This window comes from Chinchilla lanigera, unplaced genomic scaffold, assembly GCF_000276665.1.
Source record: "Chinchilla lanigera isolate Chin_1 unplaced genomic scaffold, ChiLan1.0 scaffold00011, whole genome shotgun sequence".
In the NCBI taxonomy this organism is placed as follows: domain Eukaryota; kingdom Metazoa; phylum Chordata; class Mammalia; order Rodentia; family Chinchillidae; genus Chinchilla; species Chinchilla lanigera.
The window spans coordinates 25,954,706-25,969,957 of NW_004955412.1; the positions used below are offsets into that span (position 1 = coordinate 25,954,706).

The 15,252-nt window shown below is 52.4% G+C and overlaps 1 protein-coding gene across 3 annotated transcripts; it reads right to left on the minus strand.

Moving 5' to 3' along the window:
* Positions 1 to 200: 200 nt before the first annotated feature.
* Robo4 (roundabout guidance receptor 4) lies at positions 201 to 13,002 on the minus strand. 3 transcript variants are annotated; one of them, XR_001232921.1, is made up of 18 exons: positions 12,848 to 13,002; positions 11,831 to 12,157; positions 11,419 to 11,576; positions 11,104 to 11,224; positions 10,707 to 10,834; positions 10,389 to 10,617; positions 10,022 to 10,134; positions 9,167 to 9,335; positions 8,834 to 9,019; positions 8,667 to 8,709; positions 7,533 to 7,669; positions 7,172 to 7,435; positions 5,404 to 5,511; positions 5,086 to 5,245; positions 4,755 to 4,970; positions 4,273 to 4,631; positions 915 to 1,149; positions 201 to 803 (listed from the first exon to the last, which is right to left on the minus strand). XR_001232921.1 is itself a non-coding variant. In XM_013511216.1 (18 exons), exons 1-17 carry the CDS (start codon positions 12,915 to 12,917, stop codon positions 977 to 979), a joined length of 2,940 nt encoding a protein of 979 aa, XP_013366670.1. In that variant the 5' UTR covers positions 12,918 to 13,002; the 3' UTR covers positions 201 to 803; positions 943 to 976. The 3 variants fall into 3 exon arrangements, 2 of the variants coding, with proteins under 2 accessions (XP_013366670.1, XP_013366668.1); XM_013511216.1 differs by having other exon boundaries at positions 943 to 1,149; positions 5,086 to 5,224; XM_013511214.1 differs by having other exon boundaries at positions 943 to 1,149.
* Positions 13,003 to 15,252: the final 2,250 nt, after the last annotated feature.

Genomic DNA, 15,252 nt, shown 5'->3' on the forward strand with positions numbered 1-15,252 from the left:
CTGTGAAACTCCCACCACTCTCGTTAGCAGATTCCGCTCATGATCCTGTGGCTGTACCTCAGGCCCTCTGTAATTGCAGAGCTGAAATGAGGGGCACTCTCCGAGTGTCATCCCATGCTCGGTCCCTTCCTGACACAAGTATCTCTTGCCATCCAGGAGCCATCCCCAAAGTGATGCCCCAGGAAATGATCTCATGAAGCTCAAGTCTTTACAGTTTTATAGCATCAAGTTTCAGAAGCTCAAAGTGACAGTGGGATGAGGAGGGTGCTTTTGTCCCATGCTCGCTCATCTCTTTGTTCAGTCTCTTCCCTAGACCCATCCTTGAGCCCTGGGCCTTGGCACTAGGTAGGGCCCCAGTGCCGCTGCTTTATTTTCTCTATGTGATGGGGCCGGGGAGAGGTTTGCACTGGCCTCTAGAGGAGGGGCCCAGGTAGGGCTGAGAGAGGAGGCGCTCTGCTTCCACAGCCCTCTTGACCAGCCACTGGGTCCTCTGTGGAGAGCCCTCTGGCTCCCCACTTCTTGTGACCCCTGGGGGGGAAGAGCAGGAGACAGAGCTGCTCCTGAGGCCAGAGGCCCAGGCTGAAGGGTGGCTCTGAGGAGAGAGGATCCTGGGGTCAGGTGGAGGTGATGCTTTGCATGCAGAATGCTCCAGGTCTACTTTGCTCTTGCTTTCATCTTTTTTCTTTCTTTGAGCAATGTTGGTGGGAAAACTCTCCTGGAGGCACAGGCCAGCCTTGTGAGCACACAGGAGGGCTGGCCCCGAGGTCCTGCTGTCTATCTCAGACTCACAGTTCAGGAGGAATCTGTAGTTAAGAGTGGAAGAAGAGCAGAGTTATCTGCCTTGATCCTGTCTCTGCTGCCAGACCCCAAGCTTCCTCTTGGCTCCTCCCCGGGACCCCTGACGTGAAGCTCACCGTGTTAGCCAGACAGCCACACACTCACCCCCAGCCTTGGGTTCAGGACAGCTGAGCCGACTTCACTGGGAAGAGATCCCAGAGTCAGGGGTCCAAGGAGGCAGCCCCCTTCCCAGCTGCTGGGTGTAGTTGACCTCTATGTCCTCCAACCAGTCTGGCCTCCACTCCCATAGGGGCAGGGAAAGGGTGGGCGTCAGGAAGATGTCATCCCGTGGGGAGGGAGGTGATGAGACGTCTGTCAGGGAGAGAAGAGGTGTCTGTGGGGGTTCACCTTCAGCCTCTAGGAGCCAGTTTGGGGTGGAAAACATAGGACTAGCTTAGGGTATACACACAGCCCTAACATAAGCTAGCCCCAGCTCACCCTTAGTCCCGTGACTGCAGACCAGAGCCCTGCCCACTGGTTTCCTCTCTTCAGCTGGCTCTGCCCTCTTCTTCCTCCTCCTCCTCTTCTTCTTTCTCCTCTTTCTCCTCTTCCTCCTCCTCCTCTACCTCTTCATCCTTCTCTTTCTTCTCTTCTTGCTCTCCTTCCTCTTCCTCTCTTTTCTCCTCCTCCTTCCTTGTCCTCTTTTTCTTTCTCCTATTTTCTGTCTCTCTTTGTCTCTTTCTCTTGCTGTCTGTCTGTCTCTGTCTCTAGTTTTCTTTTGATGTTATGAATTGAATCAAGGGCTTTTGCACTGAACTATATCCCCAGACCTCTTTTTATTTTTTATTTTGGGACAGGGTCTCACTAAGTTCCCAGGCTGGGGTCAAACTTGCAATCCTCCTGCCTCAGTCTCCCAGGATGCTGAGCTTACACACGTGTACTGCTCAGCTTATAAGATCCTTTAGAGAGAACAGCTTGGGTGGTTTGCTCTAATTCAAAATCTCCCTTCACTCATTCCCTACAGATCCTCCTTCTTCCTGCATCAGGGGCACTTCTGTCTGGGTCTTCTTTGTCCTCTCATTTGAAGCCTAGTTTTTCTTGAGGGTGAAGGATGGAGTTAGTAAGATGGGCTTGGGGCATCTGACAGGGCATGGGGTGGAGAACACCAAAGGGGCTGGTGAGTCCTGAGCTACTTTCTGCTGACATGCAAACAAAAGGCCCACTCTGCTAGACATTGGAAGCTGAGCCCAGCTGCTCTTCAATCCCGCCGTGGCCAGGGCAGGAGGGAAGGTGTGGAAGCACAGCAGGGAGAGCAGGCATATGACACATGGAGGAAGAAGACGGGAGAGGCGGTGGAATGACTTTCCTGGGAACCGTATCTGGTTAGGGCGGAGTCCCAAGGCAGGGGAATGAGCAGAATGGCAGGAGTCCATGACTACACGCTCGAAGTGGAGAGTTTCTCCTTGCTCTGTGGGCGATTTGGGGCAAACTAATGAATTTATCTGACTTATAATTTCATGATTTGAAAGACTGGCAAAGAGTATTCCTTATGACTGGGGGAAAGATAGCCTCTTTAACAAATGCTGGGAAAACTGGCTTTCCACAGGCAGAAGACTGAATCTAGGACCATTTCTTTCACCATGCACTGAACTAAAATCAAAATGGACCAAGGATCTGAATATTAAACCAGAAACATTTCCTGCTGGAAGACAAGATAGGCAAATTCTTGAAGTCATAAGAGTGAGCAAGGCCTTTCTGCACATTATTTCTGGTTTTTTTTTTTTTTTTTTTTTTTGTGCCAGGAATTGAACTCAGGACCTTGCACTTGCCAGGCAGGTGCTTGTGCCACTGAACTACATCCCCAGCTCCAGCAAAACCTTTCTGAACAGAACCCCAATTAGGAAATAGTTCTAAGAATCAACAAATTGGACCATATGAAATGAAAAGCTTGTACACAGCAAAAAAAACAACCGAGAGAGTGAAAAGACAATCAACAGAGTGGAAAAAAAAATTGCCAGCTATTTCTCAGACAGATAGCTCATTTCTAGAATATATAAAGAACCCCCTAAAATTGTACTCTCCAACATAAAAGACCCAGTCAAAAAATGGGCAAGTGAAATGAACAGATACTTCACAGAAGGATGAATGGCTAATGAATACACGAAGAAATTCTCAACATCACTGGTCATTAGATAAATGGAAATTAAAACAATACTGAGATCCCATCTTACCCCAGAAAGAATGGCAAACATCAAGAAATCAAATAATAACAGATGCTGGAGAGGCTTTGGGGGAAAAGGAAACCTTTTACACTGTTGGTGGGAGGGTAAAGTAGCACAACCACTACAGAAATCAGCATGAGGATTCCTCAAAAACTAAAACTAGAAATCCCATTTGATCCAGATATACTCTAAATATCTTCCTGAAAGAGTTAAAGACATTGTAGTACAGAGGTACATGCATATCCATGTTTATAACAGCACAGTTCACAATAGCTAAATCTTGGAAGCAGCTTATATGTTCATCAACAGATGAATGGATAAAGAAAATGCAGTGTTTATGCCCAATGGAGTACTACTTTGCCATAAAGAAGGATAAACTTGAGTCATTTGTTCAAAATTGGATTTACCTTGGGACTCTAAAGTTAAATGAAATAAATCAGACACACAAGTTTAACTATTGCATAGTTTCTCCTATATGAGAAACCCAGAGTAGAAATAAAGAACAAAATAATAGATACTAGGAAGTAGGGAGATAGGTCATTCTCAGAGGGGGAGGGGACAGAGATAGAGGGGGAGGAAGAGAAGGGACAAGGACTGAGAAAAAGGAATTGGGATGTGTTAGGTGCAGGTAACAATGCTAATACAAGGCATATAAACGTTATTCACTACAGACATGTACTAATTAAAATTTTTTTAAAAATTGAAAATGAAGAGAGAATATTCCTCATGGAGTTTTTTTGTTTTTTTGTTTTTTGTTTTTTTTTGCCTTTTTTTGAGACAGGGTCTCACTGTGCAGTTCAGGCTGGCCTTGAGCTCACTTCGTAGCCCAGGCTGGTCTCAAACTTGCAATGATCCTCCTGCCTCAGCCTCCCAAGTGCTGGGATTACAGGCATGCTCCACCACACCCAGCTGGAGTTGTTGATATAAATCATATAAAGCAGTTCTCCTAGCCAAGTGTGGTAGGCCACACATGTAATCCCAAGGCTCAGGGTGCTGAGGCAGGAGGACCACTGTGAGTTTAAGGCTACCTTGAACTACATGGTGAAACCCTATCTCAAAAAAAAAAAAAATCAGTTCTCCTCTTTTTTTTTCTCCTACTTCTTAAGACATAGTGATCACCCAACAAATGCCAGGTCTTTTAATGATGGGGCTGAAGATGGCCGTAGGAAGCCTAGCCTCATGGCTAGGGAGAAAAGAAGGAAGACCTTTGTCTTCCAGGAGCCACGTGCACCCTAAGGGGGAGGAGTGAGGGGTAAGAGGGGGTCTCACATACCAGTGAAAACGCAGTCGGCCTCCCGGGGCTCCAGACCAAAACCAAAGCTATCCACAGCCATGCCCAGGGCACGGGCAAAGTGAGCATCAGCGAGGAAAGAGCCATCAGAAGAGCTGACCAGGCTGGCTCTGGCACTGGGCGCGTTGTCCTCAGAGGCCGAGCCCCAGCCATTGGCCAGGGAGCCCTCACTGGGGGTAGGGGTGGGGCAGGGCCGAGGTGGGCACAACAAGCCCCCCCCTTCAGATGCCACGCCTCCTCCAGCCCTGCCCACATCTGCCAGCTCCGAGGCTGTTGGAATGCTGATGTACCCATAGGTTGTAGGGGGCGAAGGCGCCCTGGGCATAGGAGAGATGCTGTTCCTAGGAAGAGGGAGGCGGTGCAATGGTTAGAGCACAGTAGCAGAAACACGCCGGTTGAGGCAGGAACAAAGACCCTCCCAGCTTGTTCCCCTGAGGCTCTTTGGCTGCCTCTCAGGCACTCACCTGGGGGTCTCCTCGCCCTCACTGAGTTCCAGGCACAAGGCCACCTCCTCAGGGGTCAGCACACTGTCCTGATCCTCCCCCAGGGATGACAGTGAAGAGCTGGACAGGCGGCTGGAAGCTGGGCTGGGACCAGAGAGGGACGAGGGCTGGGGGCTGGGAGACCTGGAGGGGCTAAGGACGGGGAGGGGAGCAGAAGCCTGGGGTTCCACGGAGTGCCTGGTTGGGGTGAGGGAAGGATGGCAAGGTGGTTAGTACTGTTCTTTAGGTCTTGTGCACCCCTTCCTGGCCAGGTCCAACCCCAGCACAACCTCCCCGCCCCGTGCCCTCTTACTGGGTCTGTGGACTCTGAGTGTGGGTTCCGCCTGGAGAGAGAGGAACTGGAGGGAGAGGGCGGGTCGCTAGCTCATTGGAGTTACGGAGGAGCTGTGGTCCCAGGGCCCGCCAGGCCACCAGAGCCCCAGGCACAGCTGCTGGGAAACAAGAGCCTGGGCCTGAGAATGGCAGAAGCTCTTTCAGCCGAGACCCCCTCCAGCCACCCAGCCCCTCAGCCTCTGCAGGGTCCCCGGAGAAGCCAGGTGTGGAGACTTGGCCGCTGGGTCCCTGCAGCCTGCCTCGTCACCCCTCCTTTCTTCTTGAGGTCTCCTCTCACCTGGGCTTTGGGAAAGGTTCTTGGAGCTTCTGTGTCCCAACTCCCAGGCCCAGAGCTCCAGTGGGTGGCTACCCCGGAGCAGGGGAGAGCTGTTGGCTTGGTGCAGTTCTGCAAAGCAAAGAGGTGGTGGTTGGAGATAAGCCAGATTGAGCCTTTCAGACCCCAACCACAGGCTCCATCTTCGCCCTTGTTATTCATTTCACCCTGTGGAACCTTGAACCCAGAACAGAAGAGGAAGAAACTCCCGTGTAACCTCTCCACCTCGCCATCTTCATCCAGGCAGCGTGACAGGCAGAAGGGGCACTGGGCTTCCAAAGCCCTTCTCCTCTGCGCTGCGTAACCTCAGGAGGTCCGTTAACCTTGCTGAGCCTCAGGTTTGTTTTGTAAACAACCACTTCAAATGATGGTTTTGAGGATTAAGTAAAAACATCACAAAATGCCTGGCAAACAATAGTGACTTTAAAGACAGTTTTCTTTTTTTTTTCACTGTACTGTATTCCACTCTAATCTTCCTGATCTCTATTCCTTCACAGTGCTTCTCTCATGAATCGTGGCCATCTGAAGGCACATACTCCTTTTCTTGGACAGAATCTGTATAATTTCCATTTCTTGCACTGCAAATATCTCACACAGTTCTGGATAACCCTGCCCTGAGACGCCTGCATGTCTTTCACTTGGAGAGGGAGGCTGGACTGTCAAGTTGAATGAATAAGATAAAAATAGGAAGGCCTAGACCATACAAGTTAAGACCAGAGGGAGCTGACTGACAGGAAGAGGAACTTCAGAAGAAGAAAATGTATTGGTCTCACCTAGGGAGCCAAAGGCCTGCCAGAGTCACTCAGCAATGTTTGTTGAATAAACAAGTGAACGCATGGACCCAACCAGGGAGTCCATGTACCACTGGCCTGAACTTCTGATCCATTGGGATGAAAACCCACACAAAGGCCAGACTTCGTCCATTAAGATGTCCTCTTCTCCTTAGGCTGCTTTTGTTTTTATTTGTATTCTTTAGTTCTCACATGACTTTAGGGAGTCCTGGAGACCAGCTTCAAGTCTGGTGATCTAACTCTACTGTCAGGTTTACAGTGTCTAGTGCCTAGCTTCCTAACTAAGATATGAAATGTGAGCATATATTGGTGGTTGACTTAAGTGGGAAAGAAAGGGGAAAATCCAGGCGTGGAAAAGACCATATTTATCCCAGCCTATTTCATTTGCTACAAGGGACATTGGCAACAAAAGACCTCCTCCCACCTTGCCTGGAGTTACTTGGACTTTTGCTCCAATACTGCGTGAAAGAACTACACCATAAAATGTTCTTACGGTCAAAGGCTAAATCTTATTGGACATATCTGAGTTGTTGTAAGTATACTTGGAATGAAATAATGAATGAATGAGGCTGTTTAGTGCACATATCTGGCAAAAAGGGCCTGACCAAGAACCTGATATAACGGACAAGAGATGGAAGAGTGCAGTTTTAAAGATCACTTCAAATTCGAGGCCAGTTTGGGCTACAAAGTGAGTTCAAGGCCGGCCTGAACTGTCTCAAAAAAAAAAGAAAAGAAAAAAAGAAAGAGGGCCCACTGCTGTAAAGACAAGCGAGGGTGGGCACACTACTGATGAGTGCTCTGGGCCTGGGAAACAGGACCCTGTGTCTGCTGAGCAGGGAGAAGGGGTGCTGTGGGGGCCACGGCCCACGCCCTGTTTGGGCTTTGAGACCAGCAGGCTTAGTTCCCACGCTTGGTCCCTCCCACCTGCAACCCCTCCCAACCTTGCTTCTTCTTGGCCTTCCAAGCCTCTGCAGGGGCCAGAGACAAGCGGGGCGAAGCGAGGCCCCTGCGGCTGCAGAGGCTGTCTGAGCTGGGCCAGGGGCTGGAGGTCCGCACCAATGGGGGAGGAAGGCGCCTGGCAGCTGGGGCCTGGGGGCTTGGCTGGGCTGGGGGGCTGGAGGGCAGCTCAGCAATGAGGGAGCCATAAAAGGTGCTGGTGTCTGGAAGCAGGGGCACCCCGGGGCTTCGGGGGTCCCAGGAGATCACTGCAATAAAAATGACAGGAAGAGTTATGGCGAGCATGTCCCACCCCACCTGCCACTCTCCATCCCTGGGATCCCTGTCCCCGCAAGGCATGCTCACAGGAGCGCCGGCAGTCTAGCGGGTCCCGGGGGTCCACTCCCAGCCGGCTGTTAAGGCTGCTGCTACTGCTCAAGTCCCGAGAGCCAGAGGTGGATCTCCAGGTGTCTGCCAGCCAGGGAGAGTCACTGTGGTCCATCCTGACGCAGTAGGGGGGTGGGGAGGTGGGGGAGAACAGTTCAAGTTGGCAACCTAACTGGGCAAGACCTCTGCTCAGAAGGTGGCAGAGGAGTTGAGGACGGTAGTGTTAGCTTGGTCCTCACTACTACTTTTTAGTCCTTCACAGACACTGGAAGATCTCTGATCTGGTGCCCCAAACTCAGCACCCCTTTCTGCCCCAGGATGAGCGGAAATCCAAGTTGCCTAGAGCTAGGAGATGGTAAAGAGAAATAACTGTGGATGCTGAGGTGAGAAGAGCAGATCTGGAGCCAGGCAAACCTGGTTTGAAAATCTCTGTCTGCCACAGCCTGCACTGTACAAGCCCAGGCAGGTAAATCCATTTAGTTGCCTCTCTCAGCCCCTTTTTATTCATCTGTAAAACGGCAACCACAAGACATTCCAGGTACAGTTGACACTGTGAATTTAAATAAGGAAATATGAGGTCACTTGGCTGGTGGAGCAGGAGCTTGTTACATGGCTATTGGCTTCCAGCTGCCTGAGGGATCCTCCAAGAGCAGAGATCTGAGTGATGTACTTCTCGGCTCGGAAGCTTCAGTAAGTCCCTATTTAGCAGTGCAGAGTCCAGGCGCCCGGCACAGCTGACAGAGCCTTCTGTAATCTATCTCCTAGCTCCCTTCCTTATCCTTCGCTGTGACCCACCTCATCCTCATGCCCAAACCAGACCAAAGGGCGCATTGCTGAGAGGTGGGCGACAAGAACCTGGACCAGAGGGATTGGGAAGGTCAGCTGTGACGCCTTTGTCAGAGTCACTTCAGTTTTGTGACTCTCAGTTTGCCCAGCTGTCAGGTGGTGCCGCAGAACATTAGTGAGAGAAATTAACTGTAACTTGGTGTCCTGGAGTCCTAAGATGTCAAACTGCCTGGCAGTAGGATAGAGAAGCATTTCATCAATTCCTGGTCCCACCTCCACTGCCTCTTGACTCCCCACCCCATAGAGCCCTCCCCTTTCATCTCTCACCTGTGTTTTAAGATGGCATCCTCACTGGTGTATCTGTATAGCCCTGGGAGAAGACCGAGAGAAGGCTAAATCCAGAAGCCTGACCATCACCTGACCAGAGATCTAATCCACTGCGGCCTCCTAGCTGGGCCCCGGGGAGACCTGAACACATGGGATGGGCCTCTCACCTGGGCCCATGTGCACCCTGGCTCGGCGCCTGCGGTAGACACACACAGTGATGCCCAGCAGCAGCAGCCAAAGGAGGACGCCTCCACTGGTGATGACCTCTGGCCTCCTCACGGTGGCCCTCAGCCACTCCAAGGTCCAGAGACCATGCTCACTGGGTTCTTGGGCTGATCGCTCCATGGCTTGCTCTGTATAGAATGTGAGGCTCAGGGCGAGGACAAAGGAGGCAATGAGTCCAGTAGACAAGAGGGAGGGGCTAAAGTGTGAGGCAGGAATAGGGAGAGGAGAGGGTGGCTTGCATGCAGAAGGGTTGGGTCCGTGGCTACTGCTCTCACCTAACAGGAGGCAGACAGGGCTACTGGGTTCCCCAGTCCCAGCCCCAGTGAACGCAGCCACTTGGACACAGTAGGAACCTGATGTTCGGGTATCGATCTCCAGCTGGGTCTGCACACCCATGACAGTGTAGTTGATGGGAGGCAATGAGCTGTTGCCCAAGCTCCAGACCTGGGACACAAGCAAAGGTGAGCAGCTGAGCCTTCATCTGCAGATCCAATTCTAGGCACCTGGTCTTCTGCCCTGACATTCACCTGGGGACCCCCCTCCCCATGCTTCACAGTTCCTATTCCCCACTTTTCTACTAAGTGAGAAGGACTTCCCTCTAGAAAAGGGCAAATTAATCTGTTAAAATATACCCAGGACCAGTGACTCTCAAACCTCAGCGTGCTTCAGGATCACCTGGAGCCTTTCTAAACCACAAGTGGCCAAGCTCATTCACGAGTTTCTGATATAGGGGCTAGGAAAGGCCCTGAGAATCTGCATTCTTAACAGGCTCCTAGATGATGCTGATGTTGGCTGTCCAAGAGCCACACTTTAAGCACCACTACCTTGAAGACTTAGAGTCTGACCCCGCCTGGTTGATTGCTGTTCCATTTCCTGTATCTATGACCTTAGCTTCCCTTTCCACGTGTAAAATGGGGATCATAACCCAGGGTGGATTGTGAAATGAGGCAGGGGAGGTAAAGTGCTAGGCAGGTCTGGCAGACAGTAGGTCCTCACTTAGTAATGGCAAGATTCCTTTGCTTTTCCTGCACAGGTTCTTTTCTCAGTGGCCAGAGCAGGGTACAGAGAACTGTGGAGTTGAAGGGTGTGCTGGTGGCACTGGGAAAGGCTGTGTCCCCTTGTGAGAGTACCTGGTAGCCACGAATGATGCCATTGTGGTTTTCAGCAGGTGGTGGGACCCAGCTCACAAGGATGCTGCTGTTGTCATGTTTTAGGGTCACTTCTTGGGGTGGGGCACTGGGTACTGGGGGGAAGGAAGAGCAACTGTAAGGGGTGCTGATCTCTCAAGGCTTTTCTAGGGAAAAGAGCTGAAATGGGAGACATAGTCAGAGCCCCACTGAGAAGAATAGCACCTTCTTCAGCTCTCCTTGCCGGGCTAAGGTAGAAGGAAGCTCTATCATCCTCCCCAGACTAGTGAGGCAGTTCAGGGGTCCCCAGTCAAGAAGGGCCCCCAGCCAAGTGGAATATCGTTAGACCGTGGGAGAATCCTTCTCTGACCTTGTTCTGGCAGGCTCAGGAGCAACACATTGCTGTCAGGGCCTCGAGCCCGGCCAGAGGATGGTCTCACTTTGAACTCGTAGGCTTGGCCCCAGTGGAGTCCGCTGAGCTCTGCACTTTGCCAGCCGTCCAGCAGCACCTCTGCCCACGGAGCTCTCTGGTCTCCCTGGGCTGTCTGGGCCCTGAACAAAGCTGTGTAGGACTGAGCAGGTGCAGCAGGGCCACTCACCTGGGAAGGAACCAGAGGAAGGATAAGGGTAAGAAGCATGCAACAGCCCTCTCTTGAGCTCTGGACTGGCTGTCACCTCTAGGCCTTACCTTCCAGCTGAGCCACACAGCTGGCCCAGGCTTGGGGCCCTTCTTGGAGTCTAGGTTCAGCAGGGTCACATTTTTTAGCTGAATGCGTACAGCCAGAAGCTCCAGAGGTTCCTTGTGGTCTTGGGACTCTGTGGGAAGCATAGGGATGGGCTGGGGCCTATAGGCCAGGGGTGGGGGAGTGGTACATCCCCTAGCCACAGACGACCCTAACCTCCCAGAGTTCCCAGGTCTAGAGCACTCCTGTTTCACCTCTAGTGCATGGGTGGGGTCCCCACCACTCCAATCCTGACCCCACGCTGAGCCCCACATACCCCAATCCCAGTCCAAACCTGACCACTCCCACCCTAAGTGGAGCTTCCCACCTTGCCCTGGACCTTAACTGGCCCCCTGCCCTTACCCTGGATAGAGACCCTGGCTGCTCGACTTTCGCGCTGTCCCGCATTGTTGGCAGCTGCACACATATAGATCCCCGTGTCACTCTTCTCTGCACTTGACACCAGCAGGGAACCACTGGATACCTGAGAGGGCCGGGTACATTGTGATGTCCTCATGGGAGGAGAGGCTCTGACACCGGAGGACGGCTGGAGGCCTCAATGCCTTCCCTGCCTCAAATTCTGCCGGGGAGCACTGGGCCGGCAAGCAGGCCGGTTCTCCAGACTGTGCTGACTTGTGCTCAGGACAGGATGAAGTGTGGGAAGGGGGCTCCACTCACCGTGTGCCGCCCCGGCTGAAGGGCCAGGGGTTTCCCATCTTTCCACCATGAGACTGTGGGTTCTGGGTAGCCCCAGGGAGGCCCACACTCCAGAATCACCTGCTCACCCACCATGGCCACCGTGTCTTGGGGCTGGATCTGGAAATCCTCTCGGAGGACTGTGGGACAGATGGCGGGTCAGCAGGGAGCAGGGCCCAGGCTTCCTCTTCCTAGAGACCTGCCTTGCTGTCTCCTGTCACTCACTCTACTCTTTGCCTGTCCCCCAGGACTCCCCGATAGGGCAAGTCCAACCCAGCTCTCCTCCCAAGTCCCCAGCCCAGGCTTTCCCTCACAGATCCCCCCTCACACATCCCTCAACAAAGCACCTCAGCCCAGGCTCAGCCCACCCTGCTTCCCCCTCTTCAGGCCTCACCAGCCACAGACAGCCGAGCGCCTCTGCTGACTGCCGTGCCCAGCTGGTTGCTGGCCTCACACGTGTAGATGCCCAGGATTGCAGACAGGGCCTGGTCATTCTGGGCTCGTCCCTGCATGGGGGGCCGCAGCAGGAGGAGGCTTCCATCGGACAAGAGGTGGTATAGGTCTACATCTACCTTCAGGGGCTGCCCATTCAGCAGCCAGCGGATGGTGGGGGGTGGCCGGCCTGATGCGCTGCAGCTCATCTTGGCAGAGCCCGAGCCCTGGAGCAGCTGGTCCTGGGGGTGAACTAAGATCTGGGGTGGGGACTCCTGAGCCATGCCTCCTGGGAGGAAAGGGAAACAGTCAGGACTGACTACCCACAAAGCCCCGGTATCCCCACACCTCTGCCCTGTCTCTTGTGAAGAAATTTGTCTGATGGCCTTTGCTACTGAAGGTGGATTCCCAAATAGCAAGCTTGCTCGCTGCAAAGGAGAAGACTGGCATACACAGCGGCCAGGCCAGGGCTTGCGTAGTTCTGTCTCTGTCTATCTTTCTGTCTGTCTCTCGCTCTTTCTGTGTCTGTTTCTCAGTGTCTGTGTCTGTCTGTTCCTGTTTCTGTCTTCTTTCTCTCTCGCTCAGTCTTTATTTCTCTGTTTCTTTCTCTCCTTCTCTCTCACATACACACACTCTCACACTCACACACACTCACACAACTTTCACACACACACACACTCACTCTTACACTGTCACACAATATCTCACACCCACACACACTCACTCTCTCACACTGTCACACAATCTCTCACACTCACTCACACTCACACACTCACACACACACACACTCACACATACACTTACACACACTCTCTCTCACACACACTCAAGCACAATCTCTCTCTCATCGTCGTCGTCGTCGTCCATCATCTCTGATCTCTGGTATTCCTACAACAAAAGGGAAGCAAAAGAACCAGGGAGTCTTTTCTGCCCTGGCCAAGCTTTGAATCAGAGCTGATCAAGGGACAGCCCCACTTACCCACAGCCAACAGAAACAGGAGAAGCAGGGCCCACCTGCCCCCAGGGAGGCCCACTCCTTCAGAGCCCATGGCTGCTTCAGTCTTCAGTCCTTATCCCAGGCGCTTTGTCCTGCTGCTCCGAGTTACCGCAGTGAGGGAAGGAGGGGCGGGTAGGGTGTTGGTAGTTGTTTGTGACTCTGTCCCAGTAGGGAAGCGGCTTTGAGGAAACTGATGCTTCCTGCCTGGCCCTCAGTGCCTTGGAGAACTGGGAGGTGACCAGAAGAAACTCTGACCTCTACCTTTTAGCCAGAACCCCTGACCCAACTTCAGTCCTGAAGTTTACTTCATGTCTGGTTTGGGGTTTTTGAAAGGGAATCCTCACACTTAACTGTAACTTCACCCACACTCTTAACCCTCCAACCCCCAAACCCTATTTATGCCTCATCCCCAGATCTCAGTGTTGATGCCTTTGTGTCCCAGTGACCATCTGTTGGAGTAGGCTGGAGCCCCAGAGGTGGGGCCTTGGGGAGCGCAGTAAGCTGTGGACACATGGCGGTGGTGGGACTGAAGGCCGAGGAGGCTAAGTGGAGGCAGCTGGGGTGAATGGTCATGCCAGGTCCATTTCCCGAGGCAGATGGGGCTGGCATGGGAAGATGGAAGATAGGAAGGGCTGAGGACCTCTGGAACAAGCTGGGAGAGAACCCCGGCGTGCTTGCATTCAGCCCAGAGATGATGAAACAAGCTTCTGTGAGGCCTTGAATTGAGCAGATGCTTTAACCCGGCAAGGCAGTTTCCTTACCTGTAAAACTGGGATACTAATACAGTAGTAGATCCTATCTTGGGCTGGAGTAATAACGGAATGAGTAAAACAGCATCTGCTGTGCCTGACACATTATAAGTGAAGGATAGGTCACAATAATTGTTCATACATTCCATCACCGAACCCATTTCAGCATCCTCACTTGGGCTATTTTTCAGGTGCTGGAAAGGGTGACGGAGTAAAGATCTTTCAAGTGTGTGTAGCAGACAGGCTCTGCAGCTTCCCAGCCTGCCTTGTCAGTCAGACCCTCCCACGAGCTGGACAGGCTGCTCTCCGCTCTCAGAGCCCAGCTCCTGTTTACAGGTCTCTTCCTTCCAAATCTGGAATCTCAGCCATTTCCTGGAGTTGTTCCCGGAAGGCCAAGGCCAGGCTCCGGAGCTCAGGGGAAGAGCGTCTAGCCTTTGTTCTCAATTGTCGTGGCCAGCTTCTCAGTGGGGCCCCTAACCCAGCTGACTCCCCCGCCTTCCTCCCTCTCTCCAGCCTGGCCTCACAGCCAGCCACAGCCCAGGCAGCCTACCAAGGGAAAGGCGTCCCTTTCCTCCTCCTCTTGGCCTCCCAAGCTGAGACCAGGATCTAAGGCTAAGAAGGACTTGAAGCAAGAGGGCCTGATGGCTTCTACAAACTGAGGGATTCCCTGCGGTGACGAGCAGATAGAGTAAAGGTGATAGAGTGACAGAGATGGAAGGATAGGAATTGGGTTCAGAGAATAGAATGTGGGATGTCAGAGGTGGAAGCTCTAAGGGTAGTGACCAAGTCAATGGCACAAGCCAGGGCTCACAGGACCAAGGATCTGTGGGTGCAGATTGGTGAGGGGATATCACCCAGGAAGAGCAGGAAAGGATGCGATGAAGAAGTGCATTTACTTGTACCCATGGCCAACTTGAGATTTCCCAGGTAAGCAGCCCTCAAGAGGGGCTGAGCCACTCACTGGCCCCCAAGAATGTCACTATGAACAGTCCTGCTTTAGTCTCACTTGATCCTACATTGCATTTAGGGAGACTGACTACATTTTCTGTTAATGTTTTAATGCCAGTTTGATTTTATTGAAATATCTACAATCCAGAAAGATGGTATAGTTTCTCTGGGGGTGGGAAGAGAAAGTCTCAGAGGAACTCAGATCCATCTGTACCACTGTCCTGAGCCTGAAGAGAGGTGCTAATGCCATACAACAGGGGCTGTGACAGCTGAGGAGTGGCCCCTACCCCAGGGCCAAGTGCCCCAGGCCTGAAGACCACAGCCTCTCCCCACTCCCAGACTCCAAAGAGCCACTAATGAAGACCTGAAGGGAATTGGAGGGGAGTGTTGCTCTGAGCAGTCCCAATAGGGCATTTCACCTCTTTCTCCTCACTCAGTCCAAGCAACCAGGCTACTTGGAGATACATAGATTGATGACCAATGGGACTTCCCAACAGGGAGGTATGTCTGGATGGCTCCCAGGGGTCACAGTGTCATTTCCGGCAAGCAGGCCCATCAGCACTCTGATTGTCCCATTTCCACAAACTAAGGAAGAGCCGACAGTCTGAGTCATGGGGATGATGTGGATGGATAGGAACCACCTCCTGTTGTTTTAAGGAGGCTGCTCTGGGGCCCTGGTGACGTATAGGC